We start from the raw sequence: 26844 nt of genomic DNA, 5'->3' as shown, positions 1-26844 counted from the left end.
CAGTATAAAGGAAAATCAGGGTCTGAGCTAGTCTTGGGAGCAAGAAAAGTGTTCCCAAGAGGTGATGTTTGAGCTGCTGTCTACAGAATAATTAGGAGTTGTGTGGGGTTTTTTTTCCTGATAAATATGTCATTCCAACACCAACTAACCACAATTCAGTTCAGTTCTGACACTGACTGCTCTGATTTAGCACAGATGCCACAAGTTAGGGGCTCAATCCCACACGTCTGCCTCCACTTTAGAAACATACCGCAAATGGGATCCCCAGGCTACTACGTTTCTGCCCAGCTGACTACAAAGCTGGGAGTTCCTACAACTTTCCCTGCCCTTAGGTTTGATAATTGACTAGAATGACTCACAGAACTCATGGGAACCACTATACAATTACAGTTTTATTATAAAGAATATAACTCAGAAACAGTCAAATGAAAGAGAGACATAGGGCAAGATAGGGGGGGAGGTCTTACATAGAGTTTCCATACCCTCTCTAGTGGGTCACTCTCCCAACATCTTGATGTGTTCACCAGTCTGGAAGCTCCCCAAATCTTGTTGTTCAAGAATTTTTACTTAGGCTCCATTACCTAGGTGTAATTGATTAAGTCATTGGCCTGTGGTGATTGAACTCAATTTCCAGCCCCTCTCCCTGCCCCAGAGGTTGGGGGTGGGGTGCATCTGAAAGTTCTAATCCTCTAATCACATGGTTGGTTTTCTGGTACATAGCTCCCATCCTGAAGCTATCTAGAAGGCCCCACCAGGAGTCATCTCATTAGCATATGATCATACTCTTATTATTTGTATTTCCAAGGATTTTAGGAGCTGTGTGCCATGAACCAGGGACAAAGACTAAATATTCATTTTTCATTATCCCACAGGAGTTTAAGTAGCCTCTGTGGCAGCCAGGGAAGCTTTCTGTTCATATCTCCTTCAAAAGAACTTACTATGAGGAGCATAGTCAACTGACAGCCTCAGCTGCCAAGCATTTGGATACATTTCACCCTTTGCTCTGAGAGCACACTTATTTTGCACTCTTCCCAGCCAGTGTCTGAGCATTTCCAGGGTGCTAGTGCCAGCCCATTCCTGGCCCCTGTGGGACTCCTCTATTCGGCAACAGTTGCCAGAAGACCCCCCTTTGACCTAGCCAAGATTTTCTCAGAACTATGTAGCAGTCTGAGGCTCTTCCTACTCAATCCTCCTTCTCTCTCTCCTTTAGTAGGTATCAGACCTGCTCATGTTCTCACGGCTTTCCCTGCCTACTCCTGCTCACTCAGCTTTTATCATTCAGAGACATTCCTCCAATAAATCTCTTGCATGTCTAATCCCATTATGATGTCTGCTCCTTGTAAGATCCAAAGTGATATAGCCTTAAAGATACACCACATTCCTGAGCACAACCGCTTAGACAGTATGTCTGTTGGAGTGCTATATGTGTGTTCTGGGGAAGCCCACTCCTTTTTCTTATTTCCTCCCGTGGGGCTCCGGGGACATTACCTAGTTTCCTTATTCTAACTTCAATACTTTTCCCAGCTTGTTGTGTTCCAGGGAAGGAAATAACCCTGGTAACTGATACTTTTCCTTCCCTTCATCCTCAAACTCTCAAGGGAGAGTGAGGGGAGAATAAACGATGGCTTGGTAAGACAACTTATTAATGGCCAATACCTGATTTTTCTCTCTTTTCCCCTTAAAGAGCAGTGTGTTACATTAGTATTAAACATTTTATACATATAAGATGGGATATAAGGTGGGATATATGATAACATAGCTATTAAGTTATAATATTCAATTTTTATAAACATCACTATTTAATAATTGTTGAGTATATTCTGAATCCTGAAGTGTAATTTCTTATGTCTAACACAGATGATCAGAAACATTTTAAGCCATTCGTGACTCACCTCATTTGAATCTGAACTAGCCACATAAAATAGTCTCAAATTAAGTGCAAGTTTTTACAAACTGTAAGCACCTATAAGAAATGGTTTCGCTATTTTTGCTTTACTGCAGTGCCCCAGATTTCTCTTCTGTCTCTTCATAAGAATGCGAGAAAGTAAGCTTTGGCCTCTAGATGTTAAATGGCATGAAAGCATCAGGTTATTACTACTCCCTGGAGATGGAGAACCGAATAATGCCAAAGTTCCTTTTAGTGTGATGAAATAGTAGTACATAAGAAGAGAAAAATCTGTGACTGATTCTAATGAGTAATCTTCTTGATGGCTCCACATAGATGGCTATTCATTAAGGGACTATTTAACTCGATCTCCAGGCGAAAGGCTCATAAGCATTCAGAAAGTTTGTAAAACAACAGAGAGTATTTAACGCTTAATGAGAATTATATGGCTTAATGAACTGGGTAGGTATCTCAATGATTACCAGATTCTACTACCAAACTAATCAGTAGAGCTCTGGCTATGTGACTTAGTTTTGAAATGAGAACTATGACAAAACCTTGAAGTACTGTGGTAGCATAAAGAAAATTTGTTGTGACTAGAATAGTTAAACTGGGTACCCCAAAACACTAAAACCAAACTAACAATCAGTAGCTCAAACTCTTAATCGTGTGCTAAACCTTGTGCTATGCATGTCATATAATTCATTTTTCTCTTCACAATAAACACTTTGCCACTTTACAGTTGAAGAAACTGAGTCTTGAGAGAGTAAATGATTTCCCAAGGTTTCATGGTTCTGTCAAGTCTCAGAACCAGCACTCATCCCTGAGTCTGCCTACCCACGTCTGAAATCTGAGCACGGTATGGAGCAGGGGGAGGAGTGACAGTGCAGCTAGCTAATTTCCTATCAATCATCATATTTTCACATCAAGAAAATAGAAATTCTATAGGCTAAAGAGAGTGGTACTATAGAAACAGTAATGTGACATTTATTTACAGCTTTACGAGGGCAAAGTTTCTGTGGGTTCCTCTTTGCTGCTTTTCTTAAATGACAGCTTGGTGGGCTTGCATTAGAGCAGTTCTCTCACTGTCACTGTTTCTGAGCAACCTAAGCAACATCCTGCCTTCCAGTGATCTTTGAGACTTCTGACCGTAGCCTAGAGTGAGCAATTCCTTTGTCAATCATGACCTAGTACATGTATGGGTATGTATGAGTTTGTAAATAACTGAAAAAAATTTCACAAAACGATTCTCACCCTCACTATATGTAATGTACTCTGACATTTTCTATTTTTATTCATTAAAAATAAATCCATTAAATTGATTTCATGACCCATTAGTGGGTTACTGCCTACAGTGTGAAAAGCATAGTTCTATGCATGGCAGAAGAGATTGTTGGAGTGGATAGCAAGAAAAGACATTTTGGTTTGATTAGGCCCAATTTCCCTTCCTGTTTATGCAGGAGGGTAGAAATTATGGTCCTGTTTAGAAGGAATTTCTAACTTTTCTGCACTAGATTCCACTCCTCTGTATGATATGCATTTGCAGTCTGCCAGGTCTTGGGGAGCAATCATCTTTGTTCAAATACAATATCAAAAATGAGTGGGCTTTTCTCAAAAAGTCTTTGACAGCTGAAACAGTGAAACAATAAATCAACAGGCTGATGAAAGGTTGAGAACACACAATACTTAGAGTAATCAGTAGAAGCATAGCAGAAATGAGAAAAAAAAACTTAGTTCAATTACACAGTAAGGTTACTTACTTCAAAGTCAGCAGAGTGCTGTAAGGTTATACGTATTGTTAAGGTTAATTGCATCTATTCAGAATGTATTTGAATCTGAAACAAAAGCCTAACAGGAAAAAATCATCAAAGGGAGAAGACTGCATTTGAAGGGTCTGTTCTATATCAGAGAATGAGCCAATGATGATGAGTCCTTTGTTCTGCAATGTTTGTAATTTCCCCCCCCAAATATGAACACTTAAAAGGCAACCCATTAAAGTCCTGCAGAAAAACTGAAGACATTTACCATCATTAAATCTCAACAGCTAGTATTGCCCAGTGTTTGTTATACTATGGAAGAGGTGAGAGCAGAAATCTCGTGCTATGGACTCTTGCAAGAAAATCTAAGCACCTGCTTTAAGAAATCTTTTTAAAAATATTTCCTCATTTAAAAATCTTTAGAGTGTTTTTCCCTGATTGTAAAAGTAGCCATATCTGCTTGTGATAAAAACTCAAACATTACAAAAATAATCTAGAGAGTAAAAGTCCCCTGCAATCCCAATCCTCAGAAATAAACACTTTAAACAATTTGATATAAAGACATCTTTATTTTTAAAGTGTAGGTTGTGCTTTTGGAGTCTTTATGCCAAGTAGAAAGTCTTTGACCCATTATGCCCTTTGATTTCTACTGCCAATGGAAGGTGACAGGCAGATATGTTCTCTTTCTAATCTTTATTTTAAAATGTGATTGATCCAGCTATTCCGCTGCTGGGTATTTATCCAAAGAACATGGAAGCACGAATGCATAAAGGTATATGCACCCCTATGTTCATCGCAGCATTATTTGCAATAGCCAAGACTTGGAAGCAACCTAGGTGCCCACCAAGGGATGAATGGATAAAGAAGATGTGGTATATAAACATAGAATACTACTCAGCCATAAGAAACAATGAAATCCGGCCATTTGTGACAACATGGATGGATCTTGAGGGCGTTATGCTAAGTGAAATAAGTCAGAGGGAGAAAGTCAAATACCATATGATCTCACTCACAAGTAGAAGATAAAAACAACGACAAACAAACACATAGAAACAGAGATTGGATTGGTGGTTACCAGAGAGGAAGCGGGGAGGGAGGAGGGCGAAAGGGGTGATTCGGCACCTGTGTGTGGTGGTGGATTATAATTAGTCTTTGAGTGGGGAACATGTTGTAGTCTACACAGAAATTGAAATATGTAACTATGTCCACCTGAAATTTATATAATGTTATAACCACTGTTACTGCAATAGAAAAAAGAATAAAAATTAAAAAGAAATAAAGTACTGACAGAAGAAAAAATGTGATTACTCTCTATCATATAGGCAGATACTGTTTTTCACATTGGTTTGTTATTTAGTCATACAAGGAAACAGCCTTTGCTCTAACAATGGAATCTTGGGTAATATCTCCTATGTAGCACTCTCTCCAAAAATGGTTAACCTGAATATCTAATCATGAGGAAATCATCATTTCCTCAAATCCAGATTGTGAGGCATCCTATAAATTCTGTAAGACAATTTACTCACTGTATTACTTAGAGTTCTCCAGGGAAAAGGACCAGTAGATTTTATATATATATAAATATGTATATATGTACATCTACATATATGTGTGTGAGTGTGTATATATATATATATATACACATATAATCTCTTCATATATATATGAAGAGATTTATTATAAGGTATTGGCTCACATGATTTTGGAGGCAGACACGTCCCATGATCTGTCATCTGCAAGCTGGAGACCCAGGAAAGCCAGTGCATAGTTCAAAGTCCTGAAAGCCAGAGAGCCCCATGGTGTAGCTTCTTTGAGTCTGAAGGCCTGAGAACCAGGAGTGCTGAGGGCAGGAGATTGATGTCTCAGCTCCATACTCAGGCAGAGAGTGGGTTCAACTTTTCTCTGCCTTTTTGTTCTATAGAAGCCCTCAATGAATTGGATGACGCTTATCCACATTAGGGAAGGCCCTCTCCTTTACTCATTCCATTGATTCAAATGCTATTATCTTCCAGAAACACCCTCACGGACACACCCAGAAATGATGTTTAACCAGATATCTGGGCTTCCCATGGCCTAGTCAAGTTGACACTTAAAATTAACGTGACACCTGGACTCTTCAAAAGTGTCCGTCATGAAAGAAAGAAAAAAGTCAAGGAAACGGTCCTAGATTATCAGAGTCTGCAGAGACATGTCAGACAACAGGAGTGTGTAATCCATGATCAGATCCAGGATGAGGTGGGAGGTAGGGAAGAATATTGAAATAATTGGAACAATTTGGAAACTTGATTATAGGTTGAATATTGTATTAATATTAATTTCCTTGAGTGTGATAGTTATTCTGTTTAATTTCCTTGGGTGTGATAGTTATTATGTTTAAGTAAGAGAATCTCTTTGTTCCTGGGAGATAACCTATTGAAATACGTAGGGGTGATGTGTCATGACTCTGCAGCTTACTTTCTTATGGTTCAGATAAAACAAAGGAGAGGAAAGAGAGAAAAAGTGAATGTGGCAAAACATTAAAAATTGGTAGATATAGGTAAATAGTATATGGGTTTTCATTTTACTACTATTTTAATTTTGCTGTAGGCTTAAAATTTAAGATAAAAAGTTGGGAAAAAGTAATTTTAGATACTATCCTAAAGTTCATTGTGCCGCTCCCTTTTTTCCTTTATTCTTTTGGAATCTGGAAAAGTTAAAAGGAGGTTTGTCATGAAGCTGTATACTTAAGATTTGTGCAGTTTGCCCTAGGTATGTTATACTAAAATAAATAATTTAAGGAAAAAACCAAGGCTCAGAACCATGCTGTCTTTTATAGGAGAAGACTGTTTACTAACCTTTAATGAAATAGTTATCAATACCACTTTGCTTCATGCGGTGGTCCTTACTGCTCCTGGGACACTGAATAAAGAAAAGAATCAGGAGCCAGGATCCAGAGGTTAGAGGGAAATGTCACAACCAGGGGTATAAAAAGGCAATCAGAAAAACTAGGTTGCATATATAGTGGAAGAAGATGCAGCAAAAGGATTCAGTCACAGCAGGAAAAAGGAGATGTACTAGTGATTTAGGGCTAGTTCTATTACACATAGTGAAATAGGTGTCATGTTGTATACATGTTATATATAATTATAAGTATATTATAATTACATGTAATAAAATAGATATCCCCAAATAGGTGTCTTAAGCATAGATGGCTTTCTTTGTTTCTCTCCTATAAAATGTCTGAAGGTAGGTAGTCTAGAGCTGGTATAGTACAAATGATAGGCAACCATAATAAAATGTTTATTTCCTAGCATTGTTCTAAGTACTTTTGTATACTCTAAGAGGTAGATAGTTCTTATCCCCATTTTATAGGTGAAAAAATAGAAAAACTAAGTAATTTGCTCAAAGTTGTAGTTAGGAAGTAATAGAACTACTAGGCAAAGCTAGGCAGTTTGGCAAAAGATCACCACTAATGTGGTGGTTTTATAGTCACGGGGCACCAAATTGCTTCTGTCTTTCTGCTCTGCCATTTCTGATACATGTCTTCCATATTCAAGTTGCCTCATTGAACGAGATGGCTGCTTGAGCACTAGCTACCACTTCAGCCTTCCAGGAAGGGGAAGGCAACAGAAAAGCTTTGCCTGTCTGTCTCCATTTAAAGGGGCTTCCCTAGAAATCCTTCTCAATGACTTCCACTCATATTCCATATCCCAAACTTAATCACATCGTCATACCTAGCTATAAAGAAGGTTGGGGACCATAGTATTGATTTTAGAGAAGTATTAGCATTTTCTTCTAGATAATGTTCTGTGCAAAGCTTTATTATTTTATGCTTTGTGTATCTTGCAAGATTGTTTATAATAATGAACAACTGAAACAACTGAGATGGTTAAGTGAGTAGTTATATTATGAAGCAACCATGTCATGAAATATGTATGTAGCCATTTAATAGTAAGCTTGTTATATGCGTAATTGGGAAAACTACTTGGAAGGGAAAGCAGGATATAAAATTGAACTTAAGATATCATTGCAACTGTGTAATCGTATGTACAGGACATAGACTGGACTGCAATTCACCCAAATAAAGCTGTAACTGAGATTTCTGAGGGGTGGAATTATGAGTGACTTTTAAACATTTTAAAAGTAATTTTCTTCTATAAGCATTATGTTTTTCCAAAATCAGAAATAAAAGATGAATTTCATTTTTAAATGTTCTATCCAGAGATTTAGATACAAGCCCCTTATGTCTTGCATTTCTGGTTTTATCCTTTAAGTTAATAGATAACCCTGAGGAGCAATGCTTAAGACATGTGAACATAATCAGATGTTAGTCTATTAATAATAATAATGAAAGAAAATGTATAGCCCATTTGATAAAATAAGTGGTTTTTGTGCAAATGCCAATTTCCTTGTTGCTAAGCTATGCTTAAAAAGAAAGTTAATCCTAAAAATTCTCTGTTGGAAACGACAGCCCTCCTCGGGCCTCTTGTACTCTTGTGTGTCTTGCTGGATGTGCCAAGACTACACTCCTAAGCCCTCTTTGACCTGGACTATTTCTCAGGGTTGTTACGTAGCTGGGAACTTTGAGAGATGAGGTACACTCTCTCTGGGACAAAGACCAGGCTTTCCTACTACCTGCTATAAAAATGGTGGATTCCCCAAGCTCAGTGTTCCTTGGCTGTGATGCAACACGCTGTGTGTGCAGCATCCATCATTTTGCCGCCATAAGACTTGGGGCCAGAGAGAACAGACATAAATATGCTGATGCTCCTGCTGCTTGCTGTGCAATGAGTAATAAAGTTCATTGTCTCTGACTCAAGAGTCTCGTGTCTTTTGCCAGCGTGCATGAAACAGTAACCAGTAACTGTTAGTAAGGTTAGCTTACAAGTAGGGTCAAATTAATTGCCAGACCTGACATCTCTATGTTCTTGAAAATATAAATTTCGTATAGTTATTTTACTGAGGAAGCAATTTTATATGTTTTGTAGGTATACCTACCATTTGGTCCCCACCTCTACTCCCATAATTGGTTTTTGGCCTCTTAAAGATGGAGTCTCTGTAATATTGTGTTTCATATGTATTCTTTGTATCTTTACAGCGAATCCTTCTTGCTTTCTTTTTTGCATAGCTTTATGTGTGTGAGTTTTTTATGTGAAGAAGTATGATATTGCTCAGGTCTACCCTCTGTCATTGCGCAGGTTGGTAACTGCACAAATTTGCTTGGCTAAAGTAGTGATTTGGAGCTGAAATACATACCACACCATGTACTCTGAAAGAAGGGGCACTTTTTTTTTTAAAGATTTTGTTTTTTTTTTTTCCTTTTTCTCCCCAAAGTCCCCCAGTATATGGTTGTACATTCTTCATTGTGGATCCTTCTAGTTGTGGCATGTGGGACGCTGCCTCAGCGTGGTTTGATGAGCAGTGCCATGTCCGCGCCCAGGATTCAAACCAAGGAAACACTGGGCCGCCTGCAGTGGAGCGTGTGAACTTAACCGCTCGGCCACGGGGCCAGCCCCAATAAGGGGCACTTTTTATAATTTACATAAGTATACTGTGTCCTACTAAGCCATTGCCCTGCGTGGGGATCCTGGCATGGATGGATGTGTGTGTGTGTGTGTTTAAGTACTTCTTTCTACTTTCCATAAAGGCAACCTATGAACAAAAGCCCTGATGACCTGATCTCTTGTTTATCTTTTCCTTCTGGGTATTTTCAGCGCTCTGGGTAACTATTCAGCCCTCTGCCAGAAGCTGTGAATTACAGAACTTATCAGCTTTACATCAGTTTCTTGGGTGTGCAGACAATGTCTTGGGCTGGGCAGGTTCTAAGACAAAGGAGAATTCCTGAGCCTTTCCACTCCAGGGCTGTGAAGTGCTGGCTTAGGGTTGGTGTAACAGGCTTAGGGGTCAAGGATGATTTAATCAGCCTGATCTTATCATTTTTTGTTTTCCTTGGGAATGTGGTCTGTTTATAAAAGAACTTTTAGAAACCTAAATGCCTGAAAAGTTTTGGCTCATGTTGGGTAAAAACAATAAGCTTCAGATTCCTATACTGAAGGTCGTATAACAGAAGCCAACATGGAAAGCCATATCTAGAAAATAAATCTCTATCCAGTGCCTTTGATTAACCGAAAATCCTTCGTTTTTTCAATTTTACCCAAGGATAAGATTTCTTTCAACTATGAAAACCTCAGACCAATTCTTTGTAGGACAGTAGACTTTACGTGTCTACTAGTCAGCTTGAAGTGTTTGGAATTTACTCTTCTACCTCTTTCTGAATTTTTGCTCTTGACTGTGTTTCTTTTTCAGTCAAACCAGTGTTGTTCCTAATTAGAAATTTAAATTACATCTGCTGCAGTTTGTACACACCAGGGGATATATTTGTGTAATACTCTTATCTAGCCAAGATATTTTTCATAACTTCAATCTAACATTTTTTCAGAGTGCTCATTGATGAGACCTTATAAAGATTGTGCAAGAATGTACACAAGAGAAGCAGTTGTGTAGCTCAGGAGAGACCTTACAAGGAAACCATTTCCTTTATTTTTTTTTTGTGGTGTGGAAAAATATTTTTCTCTTTGTCTTGTGCTATTCTGACTTATGTTCTCCCTTAGTCTCCCGCACTGATGTGTGCTGTTGGAAAGTGAAAACAATCTTACAACTTGAGATATTTCATTAAATTTCAATGAGGTAATTAAGGAAACTCATTTTCAAAGATATACATTTATTTCAGTAGCTTGAATGTTGCTTAATCAGGAAATGACCGGAATACTAAATAAAGGTAGGTTGGGCTTGTCTAGATCAGCAGCTTTGAGAGGCAGACTGTTGAAAGGGCAGACTTGGAGGTTAAAACAGCAGAGGCCCTTGCTGTGGGTGGAAACTAATTGGCTGAAAACATGAATAAGTTATATTTTTTATTCATGTCAAGGAAAAGCTAAGAGAGAAGGGACAAATATTTGTATCTACCAAGGCATTATGCTCTGCCACATGATAGTAAAAAATAAAAAGCAGATCCTTAGACTTAAGCTCCTTTTCCTGTAGCAAGAAAGAGGACTAGAAGCTCAATTACTTGGCAATGCTTTCTCCACTTGGCATTTTCAGCCAATAAAATATTGGCTGAAAAGTTGCTAAGGAATTCTCTGACATAAAACATTTATTACTGGGACGGCTGTCCTTGAGCCTGGGGTTATGTTTAAATGCTTTCAATTAAAAGCCTCTGATTTCAAGTCTAGATAATTCTTTCCCTCTTTTCATGGTCCTGTCCTGTGTCTAGCTACCTGTAGGCTACACATGTTGATCATAGATCTAACACAGTCCTGTTCCTAAGACTGAAGATTTTAGTATGATGTTGTCAGACTTAAATTTAATCAGATTAGACACTGTAGAATAAAATCTTTTAAAAACTTGTTTTTCTTTCCAAACCTTTTCCAAAATTTTCATGAGAGAGACCTATCGAGCTTGGAAAATTCTCTGTGAAGCTGCTCTTAGCAAAGTCCTAGCGAAGAAGCACTGTTTGCCATTTCAGATCCTATCCCTTAAGCCTCACCTTGCTGTTCTTCTTCTCTGAAGTTTTCTTCCCCTCTGGGGTCTCTGTGACTCTCCCCAACCTTGGATGTCTGACTACTTACATCATCCCACTTTGACACTTGTTTGGATATCCGTGTGGTGTACTCTCTTGAATTGTTCCTAACTGCAGTACAAGCTCCTTTAAAGTGGTTGGTGTCTATTTTTTGGTGTCTCCTCTCACTCTTCATAAGCCCCTAACACAACAAGTCCATAGTAAGTGCTCACTTAAGTAGGTTATTTATTTTTTTGGAAGTCTATGAAGAGGTTGAAGTTAAGGACAGTCGTGTTATGCTTTCTACACTGAGCTGAAAAATTACCTGCAGACATCCAACTGGTCTAAGTCAAAAGTCCTGGGTTAGAGTCTCAGCATTGTGGCTTAATTAACCACATGATCTTTGGCATGTGATTGAACCTCTGTGTCTTTATCAAAGATTAATCCGTAAATGCCCTTTTAGTCCAAATGTTCTAAGACAGCTTGATTGATCTACAGCTGTGGTTCTCAAAGTGTGGTCCCAGATCCAGAACGTCAGCATCACCTGGGAACTTGTTAAAAATGCAAGTTATCAAGCTCCACCCCAGACTTACTGAATCAGAAACTCTGCACTTTAACAAACCTCCAGGTGCTTCTGATGCATGCTAACGTTTGAGAACTACTGATCTGTAGTATAGTCAAATCCCTGGTATGGTAAGAAGCTCCATATCACAATGTTAGTGGACATTGAAAATTGTATAGTCATTTCACGGTTCGCATTTAAATCCAGTATCTTAGTGTTTCGTCTTTAAGGCTCTGCAGAATGGCTCACTATTTCATATTTAAGTTTGCAGGTGCTACCTACAGAAATTGCAGCTCTCAAGCTCCTATAAAGTGCTGGCAATTGAGGAATGAGAAATCCTTCTTAGAGTGAACAAAGCATATGCAATGGACAGGGGATTAATTTTTGGCGGCAGCCTCCTAATTGTGTATTCATAGTGTTGTATGCATGCTAGGCTACACAAGCAGCGTTTGCTGATGTACATTAGGTAATTGGGCATCGAGCAGTCCAATTTGCATGCAAAGGTGGTTGCACACCTCCCATTTACAAGTCTAAAATTAAAGCCCAGTTTGAAGCTGGCCGAAGGCTCGCTGCTATGAATATAACGAGATAAAGAAGAAATGACTTCTGTTAATCAGCACTTTTGGCCTCTACTGTTCAATCTTTGCTAATTTGTCCTTTGAAATTGTACAATCCGTGTTGAAGAGAGAAACTTCTGAATATCTGGGGTTTTTTTTAAAAAACCTACATTTGTAAGCTGATTGTGTTTATCCATAGGATTTCCCCTAAAACTATACCAACATGTATACTGTGGTCTGTTGCTGTGCTGTACTTTTGCTCTATGAAGTATTCACACTCTTGTAGGACCACATGAATCATCTTAAAGAAGAGCACCCCCGCCCCGCTTCCCCTACACAGCACAGACTCACAGACTGGGTCTGTGGCATCATTTCATTTCAGTTTACCCCATATTCGCCAAACAGCTACTTTGTGCCAGGCGCTGTGCCAGGGGTGTGTGTATATAGATCAATCAAGCACAGTTTCTGTCCTCAAAAGCTCACAATATTTTAACAGCTTCCTGGTATCTGTGTCAAATATTTTTGCTTAAATGAAGTTTTTCCTGATCCCCCGTGAACTGAGATGACTCCTTGCTTCTCTGAGCTCCTGATTATGTTCTACCTGTGTCCCCAGGAGAATGGGGGACCCAGTGGATCCATGCCTGGAAAAGTCAAAGCCCAAAAGCACAAGACTGTGGCCAGTTGGCTACTCAGACGGGTCAAGAGGAGAAGGATGCATTGCAAATGGCCTGGATTCCCAGTTTGTGGGAACAAAGAATGCATGAATGTTTACTGTACTCCCAATGGACGAGAGTGCCAATCTGAAGCCCTGTTAAAGGGACTTGCCCACAAGCTCCACCTAGAGGAACAATGAATCCCTACAAAGACAGTCTCCAAGAGCCACCTGTGAAACTGTCACTTGTCACTCTTCACCAGTTGCTCTCTATTTCCATATTTGGCTGTGTGCATTTGTTTTACTTTGACAATTAGATTGTAAGCTCCTGGAGATCAGACCTGGGTCTTAAGAAGATTGTCTTCCATAGTACCTATTTCATGGTGATGATCATAAACACGGTATATTAGTAGGAATAATGTCTGGTGGTTTATAGGCATTAGTCGTGTCTCATAATAATAAGCAATTTTTTTTCTCTTCATTCTAGCAGAGGTGCATACACCTTGATAGCACCAAATGAAAACCGAAGAAGTCAGATACGAAGGAGTACGTATACTTACTCATTTAACATTCAGAATGCTTCTCATTTGCTAATAGAGCACAGTTAGTCTGCTTTGGTCTGATGTATTTTTATTTTCTGATTTGTATAGGCTCACTAGGTCTCATCAAGTTTTCTTCTTTTTTCACGTTAGCAGTTTTAATTATACCTTTTAAAATTATTCTATTGTTAATGCTTCTAAATTTGTTTCTTTGTGTTAATAGCAGAACTCGTAGCATGATTGTAAGTCTCAGATGTCTGTTGGGCTTAAACAATTTCACATCTATTGCCAACAGACCTATCTGGTTCCTATAAAGTTAGGTTGCCTGCAGATATTTTTACAAGACTATGAATACTTTTGAAACAGACAAGTTATATATGAAATAGATCATGAAAGAATTTGTCCCTTTCTTGATCTGTCATCTCCCTTCTTAACAGAATTTTCCTTCGCCTCTGTGTTCCCATTATTTTGTAACTATCAGAGTCTACCCTCAGCTGTTTTTATTTGTGTCCCTCAGTTTCCTTCCCTAGATTATAACCTCTTTGAGGGCAGGGACCACATCTGACCCATTTTTGTGCTCCTTGTACCTAGTGGGTATATAATATGTTTGATTGAAGTTGTACAGTAAAATAAATGCTGCCCCTTAAAGTTACAACATTATACTTTAGAGTGGGAAGAAGAACTGAAGTTCATGTAGTTCACAAAGAAGTTATGAAACTTGTTCATGTCAAGTTGTGGGGCTGGCACTGAGATTCTATGCTCTCCTTTATTAGATCATTGGTAGGAAATTTAATTTTGTGACTAATGATGGACATAAAGCAGGAAAGCAACTCTGTAAGGTGTCTCCACCACACAGGTAGCCCCCTCAGTGGTACAACTGGGTCAACGCAGAATATGACAATAGCTGCTATGTAGACATAGTAACTATGAGCATTGCTGGCAGTTGACCAACAGAATCCCAAGGGTTCTGGCATCTTACAAGCTTTGATTTAAATACTTAACAGGAATTTAGGCCTCAGTGTGGTTTGGAGTTTTGAGATGTTTCAGCAGGTTTTTTCCCTCTAATAATTAAAAAATATCGTAAATGGACCTTTTGAGCAATCAGCTGTAATGGGGAGATGAGGGCATGCGCCGTCAGAACAGAACTGGTATCTCTCTGGCGCCCCCTGCTGTCACTCAGTGTGCATATTTGGGGAATGAGCACGGCTCCACAGGGACCTGGCTCTGCCTAGTGGTCCCAAGTGCCAGGAACCAGAGTGGGGGCTGCCCCTCCCTTGGCACAGAGCCCTCACTCCTGGTGGTTGCAGTAAGCTTGGGGGACATTTAAAATAAAGTGAATATGAGCATCAGAATTCTCTGGGGATATATGTTTACCTAGGTATGAAAAGTTCTTATTGACATATGAATATTCTAGGTTTGCACACATTCTTTACAGGAAACTTTTAAAATTAATTTGATATAGGGTTTTAAGAATGCCAGAATGGGAGGTAAAATGAAACTTTTTTTTTCTTAAAGATTGGCACCTGGGCTAACAACTGTTGCCAATCTTCCTTTTTCTTTTTCCCCAAAGATTGGCACCTAGGCTAACAACTGTTGCCAATCTTTTTTTTTTTCTGCTTTTATCTCCCCAACCCACCCCGTACACAGTTGTATATCTTAGTTGCACGTCCTTCTAGTTGTGGGATGTGGGACGCTGCCTCAACGTGGCCTGACGAGCGGTGCCATGTCTGCGCCCAGGATCTGAACCCTGGGCCGCTGCAGCGGAGCGGGCGAACTTAACCACTCGGCCACGGAGCCGGCCCCGAAACTTCTTTATTTTAGTAGTTCAGGTTGTTTTTTAGATTTGGAACTTATGTGCAGATTCTTGGAGAGAAAGTGACTCAGGGGTGCACCCAGGGTGACTCCAGGGGGTGAGGACTTAATGGTGTCTTCCCTCCTAGGTTACCTTGTCCACACATGCTTGCATGTAGTTAGTTGCCCTCTGATAGTGGTTACTTATGTTTTCAAGGGACCAGTTTCCTTTGCACATTCTAATCATTGATGGTTTGATATTTTTTACCTGGCTTAGTTGCTGAGAAAGAGCTGGAGGATCTGGAGAAGTGGAAAGAGCACCATAGAGCTAAGCCAGTTAACCTGGTGCCAAGGCGGCTAGGTAAGCCAGCAAACCAGCTGTCTGAACGGGGGAGGACGGGGCCACCCATGATCCTGTGAGCACCTTGCACATGTCTGTCTTTGAATGTACATAATAGGTTATTGGGTCGCTGTGCTGCTTGGAATGGAATGCATTTAAAGTCAAAACAATTAAGCATGCAGCTATGTTATTGTTTCTGATTTTCTGAAAGTGGCAAATGTATGATGCCACAGTTACGTGGGAATAAAGTGATAGCTTAATTGCCAAATAATTTAGAGCCTCTTAGATGATCAACTCTGAAGAAAGCTTTCCTGGGGTGCTGCATATGCCCTGTCATAGCACTAGTCAGGATAGGAGTGCACGCTATCACAAGCATATTAATCATGGCAACTCAATGCTAATGGGAAAACAATGAATGGAGAGTCAATTCCAAAACTAAGATGAGAGTGAGCTGGGGACCCAGAGGTGGGTTGAAAGAGAAAGATCACCTGTGTTTTCAGTCTACAGATAGAGACCTCTGGGCCTCTGGAGCTCACGCTTCCAGTGTGATGAATTGTCTGGGCTGCCTTTGCCCTGTATTTGAATCATTTAACGGGGATGCCACGTAAAGGGAGTCATTCATGGCTATTCTCTTTTCTCTTTCAGCAGCCGTTGAGAACATAAAGGGCTGGATACACGGTTCCCACAGATTTAGTTAATACAAATGTGTTAGAGTCAGGGGTCACTTACTGTCACAATAGTTTTAAAGAAGAATTTTTTCTAGGATGTAGGTGAAAATAAGCTAATTTGGAAATCATTTAATGAGAGAACGTAATAGTATTATCACCATCATCCCACTGTATTTCATGAAAGGAGTTAATCTCAAGTGTCACCTTTATGCTGAATAAGCCACGTTTCAGGAGTACAGCCAGGAAACAGCTTTGTCCTTCCTAACTGGCCCCCTCAAACGGGCTCTGGATGAAATTAGATGTTTTTGGTCTTTCTGAAATAATAAAGTTGTCCATAATTCCAGGCATAAAACAGTGTCATTTCAGTAATTAAAGTTCAGTCCTAGGTATTGGTCAAAACTCTCCTACTAATGGAGATGAAAGCTGCTTTGCTCCTCCAGCCCGGGCCTATTTTGGGTAGCAAGCTAGCAAAGGAAACGGGCATAGCTGAATTATTCTCTGTTGACTCCTCTGTTCCCAGAGGACGTAAGACAGGTAGGGGTCTATGGTGCAGACCGACCCCGGTTTCTTCAAGTCTTGTTGTATGCTTCCTGTGCATCCTCCCCTCTGGGGTTCATTGAGTTCTTCAGAGTCCCTCCTTGCCTGCCATCCGTCTTTCACTTGGATTTCCCTGATAGAGATGATACACTTTCCTGCTGGTAGGGCTTGGCTTTGCTGTCGGCTCTTGGTAGGTAGACTCTCTTTAGGGCTTCGCTGTTCCTCTAGGTGGCCCGCATCGGCAAGTCCTTTCAAGATGGCTTTAGACTGGCATTCTCTTTCATGACAACCCAGACTAGAAGTACACAAAAGACTTGTGCATCCTTTCTTCCCATGAACTCTGGGAATGCAGGCCATTTGCCATGCAGCCACCTCTTCTGGATGACCCTTCTGAGTAGCCAACTGACGGTCACCATGTGCCTTTAAGCTCTGACTTTTCTAGGCAAGTCTTAGTCCACTAAGTCCCTTGGTCTCTTGGGGACACAGACTGAGCTCTCATAGTGATTTTCATTAAACATCTCTTGCTCTTCTTGACGTGAAAGATCTTTCTTCCCCAAACACACACACAGAAGAGATGGAATACACAAAGACATCTTTCCTCTCATTTCTACCTTCCTTTGATCTATCCAACCTCTTACAGGCTGAAGGTAGTTGCTCCTTAAGGTTCCCCAAATTGGTTTTCAGTTACTCCTTGCAGATCCTACTTAGGGAGCCAGGCATCTTGCTTTGGAATTTGGAGCAGTTGGCATCTCTTGCCTTGCGGCCTAAGCCAAAAAATGAGCAGGAGTCTCATTGCAACTTTCTGTTATATTACATATCTAGGAAAGGTCATGGATATGTGTGTGGGAAGAGACTGGGGGGTGGGGGTAGAAAAGAAAATTCTAGAATGTAGTAAACTTTGAGATGAGTTTTGAACAAAACCTGCAAATGCTTAGATTTCTGACTTTCTCCATTTCTCCTAATTCTCAACTCCTCCCCTATCCCTCTACCCCTTAAAATATTAGAATGGTTCTAGGAGACATTGCAAGTGGCTGTAACATTAGATAAAAGCTTCAGTAGCCCCCACTGTTTCTTTCCCATTTTCCCATCCCCCATAACAGAGACCGAAGGGCCAAAGTCCAACAGGGCTTACATATCTTTTGGGACTTAGAAGAAAAGTCTCTATGGTGTTTTTATCAGTTCAATTATAAAAACTACAGTGAATGCAAATTGTTTTAATGCATCTTCTGTGAGAGCGAGTCTTTCAGAGAACTGACACTTTTAGTGATCAAAGCACCAGAGAATTATTTCAAAGGAATCTTTATAATACATATACCACGCTTGCATAAACACTGAGAAATCCCTAAACAGCAATTTTAGGTGATTGTCAAACTTGCAAGGATTTCTGGCCTCAAATTATTTTAGGTTTAAGAGAAAGCAGGCAAATAATCTAACATCCATATTTTTCTCTTGCATATCCAAAGAAAGGACAATAAATAAAATGGATTGACAATCAATTACCAGCTGGAATATTCCCATTGTACTTTTAAAAACCGGGTTATAAAAACTACATACTTGTCTAGTGGCAAGACCTCTGAGGGTTTCCTGAGTTTTGTTGCTTGAATATGGGGCAATAGAGTAAGAAGAAGGAAAGCAATGACATTGCTTGTCATTGCTTGCCATCTTTTTAGGTTAAGGAATGGTCATACTCAAGCAGGAGGAATATTCTAGAATTTCCAAGTCAGGCATTATTTCTTATTATTTAGCATGGGTCTTCAGGTATGATTTTAATCTAAGTCAAAACTCGAATACTTACACTACTGAAAAACCTTAGTAGGTTGTCCTCTTCTTTTAGGAATATGGCCTTATCTTTCCATCAGCTCTGTTTCTCTTTAGAGCAATTACCATTCTTTAATGTCTTATTAAGAAAACTGGTTATGTCTTTATTTCCAGGGGTATGAAAATGTTAAAGAAACTCGTGGTGTAGACTTATCATGTATTAATTAGTCTTTGATGGCTGACATTTCAGCTTAATATTCATGTTTCACCTTCATGACTTTTTTCCCCTTAGGTGGAAGCCAATCAGAGGCTGAAGTCAGACAGAAACAACAACTCCAACTGATACAATCTAAATATCAGCAAAAGGTCAGAATCCATTTCTTTTAGTTTAATTTTGGCAAGGAATTTGAGTACCAGCACTTTCAGGTAACTGCGAATTAACAGCGACTTTACCAAAACCAAGAAACCTTTAAACCAGTGGGAAAAGGAAACTCAAAATCAAAGAAATCAGAAAGTAAGAAGTAAAGAGATAAATATCTAGAATTCTTATCCAAGGCATATATTGGTCATCAAGGTCCTTGATTAAAGGATTTTTTTCCCCTAGTTTAAGTTAATCTCTACTATGTTTTGAATGTTTTGGTTCCAAGAACACGGATTTGTTTACCCCATGCCAGTCATGAAAATAGTACAAAAAAAGATTTAAGATGCTAGTGATTTTTTTTACAATGAACATTATGAATTTTATAATCAGGAAAAATTATCTGCCGCTTTTCCTTCCCAACCTGGTGCTGGGGGGTGGGGGTGGAGAGGCAAGGCAGAGACAGAGACCAAGAAGAAGCACAAAGAGAGAAATTTCCTAGGCAGGAGATGGAGCCTGACCATTCTCTGTGATCTAAGTAGCTTGCAGTACCAACCTATAATCATGGTGAGGTATAGCACAAACAATACTGTAATTTGCCTTTCACCATAATTTTGTGTTACAGAGGTTCAGACTGAAAAATAGTAACTGGTTTTTGTCCTCTGTAATCTCAATACAATTTAGCTAAAAAGAGAAGAATCTATAAGAATCAAGAAGGAAGCTGAAGAAGCTGAAATCCAAAAAATGAAGGCAATTCAGAGAGAGAAGGTAAGACGGTGGAGAGGATGATTCATTAACATTCTACTCAGGGCTTACTATGTGCCAAGTTCTCTTCTAGAGAGTGTCCATACATTAACTCATTGAATCTTCACAAGAACTCTGTTAAGCATATCTTATTCTTTTTTTTTTTTTTTAATCTTTTTTTATTCTTCCAATCCATGTGCAAGGAATGTTTTTCCATCTCTTTAAGCATATCTTATTCTTATTACCCAGTTTGCAAATGAGGAAACTGACACAGAGAAGGTAGATAACTTGTCCAAAGGCTCACAGCAGTAAATAGAAGAAGTAGGATTCGAATCCAGGCTGACTGGCCTCAGAGCTAGAGTTCTTAGTCACCACACTGTCTCTCCTCCCAGGGGAGTAATCAAAGTAGTCGCTGTATTTTTGGCCATTAGTAACAACGGCAATCAGGGGTACACCGCCATATTTGTATCCAAATATTGAATTTTCCAGGGTAAGTGTGAAATAGATGAACATACTTCTCTTACTGATAAAAGAAAAAGCATGTCTTTGCATTTCAGTATTAGTGATGTGATCTATTTTAAACCTCAAAGTGATGTTTTTAGTTTTGATACTCTTTCTGGGGCTTGGGGAAAAAATCTCTTGAACATGATCATCTGCTAGAGAAGAAGGAAGAATGTAGTATTGTTCTACCCCCATCCCTCTCCTCCTCCCATTCCCCACAAAGTCCTAAGCCGTAATAGGTTTTAAGTGTTGGAGGTTTGGGGGCAAGGGGTTGACTCATGGTACTAACTACCAAGTATGACAACTACCGCAGGTATAAGTCATGGAAACACATTCCTATTCCTGCTATCTGTCTGTATCTCTCTCTCCTTCCTTCCTTTTCTTTTACAGATTAAGTATCGGTCAAAATTTAAACCTAGTTACCAAACAATAGATCTTTTTACCAGTTAGAGTTAATGAAGTCAAAAGCTGATGCCTTATGAAACACATGAGACTATGAGTCTTTCCTTCCCCCGAAGAGCTCTCTACCTGGCTGCGGAACAGACTAAGTCTTTCTTGGAAGGTGTCCTGTTGTGCTGTATGAGCTTGGGCAGACCCCCAGCCCTCTCTGAACTATTCTTATAAAATGAGTCTGCAAGCCCCACCCCCTCTTCTCTCAAGGTCAGGAGCGTCTGAAGATGTAGAGGTGCTGCATCTGTAGAGAGAGAGGCTCTGGGGGTGGAGGTAAGAGTGGACTTATACATGGGGAACTGCAATGAAATGCTGGAGGTATTAAAAAAAGAGTATCGGAATTTTGTTTACAAAATTTGATTCAGCAATCCGTTTCCAACTGATCAGCTATTATAACTTTATTGAGAAGTTTTTTATGACAATAACCTTTTTTAAAGCTTTGTTTCTCTCTTTTTACTTCCTTATTTCCCACTCTTCTATGTTTCATCTAACTCCCCCTCCCCCCATTTTCTCCTTGAAAGACTTTAATTTTATGATTATAGAGGAGGTGTTCCCTTTACATAGCATATAGTCTGTCTGCATTTCAGGTGCAACTAAGAAAATCATCAAATCATCACCAGTAACTGAATTAAGAAGCTTACAGATCCTAAAGAATTATTGCATTGCAACCTCTTATCCTAAAAGTCATTTATGAGTTGTCATTTAATACCCATAAATTGGCTGGCTTGTGGGTCATTTATAGCTAATTTCTTCGTTGGTCAAATAATATATACTATTCAGAAATGTTTAGTGGCTGAAACGGTTTTCTTCATCTTTGAGTAAAAGCATTTTCCCCTTTCCAAGTTATAACACTACACGTATAGCAATCATTAACTACTGAAATCTTAATTGAGTTGGCTTTTCTAATGTGATAACTGTAATGACTATTGGTATAATTTGCCTGAAAGTGAGAGATGGAGGGAGAGAGTTGATATGTAGATTATTCCCATTCAAAGTATGATTCTTGAACCAACAGCATTGGTTCACTTTTTAGAAATGCAGAATCTTGAGCCCCACCTTAGACCTTCTGAACCAGAATCTGTAGTTTAACAAGCTCCCCAGGTGTTTCTTGTGCACATAAAAGTTTGGGGAGCATTAATCTAAATTACCTTCAAGAGAAGGAGCAGACGTCTCTTGCTTCACAGGCTTTGTATCTCTTGCTAATTGGCCTGCACTGCCACCGTGACCTAGCTGTTCCTGTTGTATATAAATCTGTGACTTTTCATACTAAATGTAAGCCTATTTAGTAGCTTGTGTCAGATAGAAGAAAAATGGACATTAGCCATCTAGAAATGGCATACTTCACGTTGCCAGTGTGAAAATGGCCAAGGGAAGCAATAATGGCTGTGCTTATGGAGCACTTACTCTTTAAAATGCACAGCAAGCACACTCAGGGACACCAGCTTGCAAAATACTGCCCTCCTCCGCAGGCAAATGGCTGCTGTCCAGGAACCGTGAGCCAAGTAGAATCCAAGCAGCCTATTGCCACCCAGGAGCCTCTAGCTTGGCCTCTGGTCTTAACCCCTTGCCCTCCAGTTTTCCCTCTCCTGCAAAGGGTCACCAGGGAACACTTAATCTCATTCTGATTGGTCACCGCCTCTGTGTGTGTGTAACACTGAGTGAGGGGACAGTAAACTGTATTCCTCCCCAGCATATGTGAGTGTTCTTTGATCCTTAATAAGCACGGAGTGTGAAAGGCAGCTACCTCTTTAGCATATGGCCATGTCACTGGGTCCAGGAAGAGTTAATCCTGTGGGTGTAGGGAAAATTTGGAGCGAGCGCTGGGATGCTTCAGTCAAACTTGCGTTGCCTACCCCGGAGTATGTTGATGCTATATATTCTTCCAGGGGTGTACTGGAGCCTCTTCTTACAGCCTCATAAGAGTGGATTGTTAAAGTTTCAGGATTTTTGTGAACTAGTTGACTTCATGTTGGTAGCTTGCAGTCAACCATGGTGGGAGTATTTTCGCCATGGAAATTGGTAGAAGCGACAAATCAGCCTCCCTTCCTCCTCCTGGCTAGAGCTGGTTGTTAAGTTTATCAGCACACCACTGTTTAGCCCTAAATGAAGGAGGTCCTCTCTCACCCTCTCCTACCACCCACATTTCAAAGCCAAACCTCAGAGGGCTAAGAGGCCAAAGACTTTGTGAAGTTTCTGGCATACTGTGTGTCTGATACTTATTGATTTAAAAATAGATTGTAGTCCCTGGTGTGATTCCATCCTGCGCAGCTGTTCTGTGGAACAGTGGTCGTTTTTCTCTGTCTGCCTTCTCTCCCACCTAAGTGTGTGCCACCACCCCATGGAAGATTCGGTGGACATGGACATGAGCCCCCTGAAGCCCCAGAACTATCTTTTCGGTTGTGAACTAAAGGCTGACAAAGATTATCACTTTAAGGTGGATAATGATGAAAATGAGCACCAGTTATCATTAAGAACAGTCAGTTTAGGAGCTGATGCAAAGGATGAATTGCACGTTGTTGAAGCAGAGGCAATGAATTACGAAGGCAGTCCCATTAAAGTAACACTGGCAACTTTGAAAATGTCTGTGCAGCCAGTGGTTTCCCTTGGGGGCTTTGAAATAATACCACCTGTGGTCTTATGATTGAAGTGTGTGGTTCAGGGCCTGTTCGTATTAGTGGACAGCACTTAGCAGCTGTGGAGGAAGATGCAGAATCGGAAGATGAAGTGGAGGAGGATGTGAAACTCCTGAGTATATCTGGAAAGCGTTCTGGCCCTGGAAGTGGTAGCAAGCTTCCACAGAAAAAAGTAAAACTTGCCGCCAGTGAAGATGATGATGGCAAAGATGATGATGATGATGATTTTGATGAGGAGGAAGCTGAAGAAAAAGCTCCAGTAAAGAAATCTATACAAGATACTCCAGCCAAAAATGCACAAAAGTCAAACCAGAATGGAAAAGACTCCAAACCATCAACACCAAGATTAAAAGGTCAAGAATCCTTCAAAAAACAGGAAAAAACTCCTTAAACACCAAAAGGACCTAGTTCTACAGAAGACATTAAAGCAAAAATGCAAGCAAGTATAGAAAAAGTGCATTGAACAATCCTGGGCACTACTGGTAAATTAAGCCCAAAGATGGAGAGAGGAAAAGGAGAGACAAATATAGTCCATACTGAGTATCATCAACAATCCAGACTGAAGTCTTCTATTTTAATCTCAATCCCCTTTCCTGGTTTGCCACCCACCCATGCCCCCTTCCAGGCTGGAAACAATCTCGCTCCATCTCCTAAAGCACTTTCTTTTGATTGCTGTGGTTCAGTGAACCTTATACTTTGCCTTCTATAACTTGTGCATTTGCCTCACCTCTTTGATCATGTTTTAATCACCTTTGTATCTCCGTGGCTGCTCAATAAATATTTGAATGAATCAAAAAAATAAAAATAAAAATAAATAAATAAAAATAGATCATAAGAGGAGAGGATTCGGAGAGCTTCCAGGTTGACGAGCACGTGGAGATTTGGGGCAAGTGGCGTCTGGAGAAGGCATGGAAGCTCTGAACACTTCCCACATACCTTGCCCTATGCATCTCTTCCATCTGGCTGTTCCCGCATTACAGCCTTTTGTGATAAGCCAGTGATCTAAGGAGGAAGATCCAAGATGGCGCCGTGAGTAGTCCTCTTTGTCTCTCCCCCTTCGAGTCTACAATTATTTGGACACTTATCGCTTGACAAAGGATATCCTGACAGCATCTCAGGACGTCTGAGATACCCACGCGACTATACATCGGAAGGCGGACGGACTTTCCTCCGGGAGGATGTGGAAATAGGTGAAAACTCTCCGACCCCAACGAGCAGCCTAGTACCTGCAAGCGGCTTTCTTCCAACGGACGCCCCCAGAGGATCTACACACATCTAGGGCAGGAGCGAACACACAGCAGAGGAGCGACGGTGGAAACAGGTGACCAGAACCCTACCTAAACCCCCGGCAATTACTCCTAAACGCAGAGGGAAACTTTGCAGTTGCACACCAGAGCCCGCGGGGAGACTCTCTCCCCGCCATTGGCGGGGAGACCCCGCCTGGTGTTCGCGGCGCCCGGAGGGTCCCAGAGAGAGTCGCTGAGGGTACGGAGGTCTCCCAGCTGCCATTGCCCGCCCCGTGGGACTAGGGATTGCCGGAGATCTCGGAGAGGACTGGGGCTGGGGGAGGTTTCAAAGGCCGGCTCTGCGACCCGGAGGGGAAGCTCTGGAGTTCCGCCCGGGCAGCAGACAAAACTCTCTGTCTGCCATTAGCAGAGGGGCCACGCCCAGCATTCACGGCTCCGGGAGAGGCCCGGGGAGAATCCCAGAGGGCGGAGCAACCCCAAGCTGCCGTTGCCCGCCCCGTGGGACTAGGGATTGCCAGAGATCTCGGAGAGGACCGGGGCTGGGGGAAGTTTCAAAGGCCGGCTCTGCGACCCGGAGGGGAAGCCTCGGAGTTCCACCCGGGCAGCAAAGCTCTCTGTCTGCCATTAGCAGAGGGGCCACGCCCAGCATTCACGGCTCCGGGAGAGGCCCGGAGAGAATCCCAGAGGGCGGGGCGACCCCCAGCTGCCGTTGCCCGCCCCGTGGGACTAGGGATAGCCGGAGATCTCGGAGAGGACTGGGGCTGGGGGTAGTTCCAGAGACCCAGCTTCGTAGCCTAGGGGGAAACCCTACAGGCTCACAGCAGCCTTAGGGAAAGCCTCTGCACAGCACCAGTAGAAGGCACCCAGCTACCAGCCACAAGGCTGGAAGACCCCAGGGCAAAAGCAGCATAGCTAGGTGAACTAACCACAGACTGTAGAAGATGCCAATAGCTCTCCTGCGACCCATAGAGGACAAGTGAGATTTTGTGGGTGCCGACAGCAACGGAGCGACAAATATAAGTGATCCCACCCCTGGCCGCTGGAAAAGCCCATAACACCGTTGCAGACCCCAAGGAGAGAGCACATCTAGGTGGGCTGCAACAGTAGGCACCAGCAGCCTGAAGCCCCCCTGTGACGGCCCCCACAGCAGAGGAGGGAATCCAAAGGGCCACTGTGGCTACGAGGAGGGGCCCAGGCCCAGTTAGCAACTATGGACAGGGTTCCTGGTTGGTGCAGTATAAACAGCTGCTCCCCCACCGCAGCAGCTGAAACAAGTGAAAGGAGCAACTAAACTCTATCTCCATGCGGAGGCACAAATCAACAACATCAAGCAATATGAAAAAAATACATTAAATCTCCAGAACAGAAAGAAAGTAACAAATACACAGAAAACAATCCCAAAGAAAATGAGATATATAACCTAAATGATGATGACTTCAAAACAGCCATCATTAAAATTCTCAATGAGTTAAGAGAGAATTCTGACCGACAACTCAACGAGTTCAGGAGCTATGTCACAAAAGAGTTTGATACGATAAAGAAGAACCAAACAGAAATATTGGAAATGAAGAACACAATAGAGGAGATTAAGAAAAATCTAGATGCTCTGAACAGTAGGGCTGATAATATGGAGGAAAGAATTAGCAATTTGGAAGATGGCAATATAGAATTGCTGCAGGCAGAGGAGGAGAGAGAAGCAAGACTAAAAAGAAATGAAGAAACTCTCCGAGAATTATCAGACACAATTAGGAGATGCAACGTAAGGATTATAGGTATACCAGAGGGAGAAGAGAAGGAGAAAGGGGCAGAAAGCCTATTCAAAGAAATAATGGCTGAGAACTTCCCAAATCTGGTGAGGGAGATGGATCTTCAGGTGACAGAAGCCAATAGATCCCCAAACTTTATCAATGCAAGAAGACCAACTCCACGGCATATAGTAGTGAAGCTAGCAAAAGTCAACGACAAGGAGAAAATACTAAGGACAGCCAGGCAAAAGAAACTAACCTACAAAGGAACCCCCATCAGGCTATCAGCAGATTTCTCAGCAGAAACTTTACAGGCTAGAAGAGAGTGGAATGATATATTCAAAAATCTGAAGGACAAAAATCTACAGCCGAGAATTCTCTACCCAGCGAAAATATCCTTCAAATATGATGGAGAAATAAAAACTTTCCCAGATAAACAAAAATTAAGGGAGTTCATTGCCACAAAACCTCCTCTTCAGGAAATCCTCAGGAAAACCCTCATTCCTGAAAAATCCAAAAAAGGAAAGGGGCTACAAAACCAAGAGCAGAGGAGATAAGTAGAAGGACAACAACAGAGAGTAGCAGC

General features: G+C 41.0%; 1 protein-coding gene and 1 pseudogene across 2 annotated transcripts in view; both read left to right on the top strand.

The window, feature by feature from the left end:
* EPSTI1 (epithelial stromal interaction 1) overlaps nucleotides 1-26844 on the top strand; it is a 94446-nt gene that overhangs the window by 4106 nt on the left and 63496 nt on the right. The window contains exons 2-5 of one of the 2 annotated variants that reach the window (XM_046663738.1): nucleotides 13438-13493; nucleotides 15555-15638; nucleotides 18873-18946; nucleotides 19623-19706. In XM_046663738.1, coding sequence (XP_046519694.1) covers nucleotides 13438-13493; nucleotides 15555-15638; nucleotides 18873-18946; nucleotides 19623-19706 — 298 coding nt within the window. Of the gene's footprint in view, nucleotides 1-13434; nucleotides 13494-15554; nucleotides 15639-18872; nucleotides 18947-19622; nucleotides 19707-26844 lie in introns of both variants that reach the window. The other variant, XM_046663737.1, reaches the window with a different exon arrangement.
* LOC124240639 (nucleophosmin-like) lies at nucleotides 22943-23793 on the top strand (annotated as a pseudogene).

The sequence above is a fragment of the Equus quagga genome, chromosome 6 (genome assembly GCF_021613505.1).
Source record: "Equus quagga isolate Etosha38 chromosome 6, UCLA_HA_Equagga_1.0, whole genome shotgun sequence".
NCBI classification, from domain to species: domain Eukaryota; kingdom Metazoa; phylum Chordata; class Mammalia; order Perissodactyla; family Equidae; genus Equus; species Equus quagga.
The sequence above is the reverse complement of the archived record's forward strand: the minus strand, read 5'-3'. Positions and strand labels throughout refer to the sequence as shown.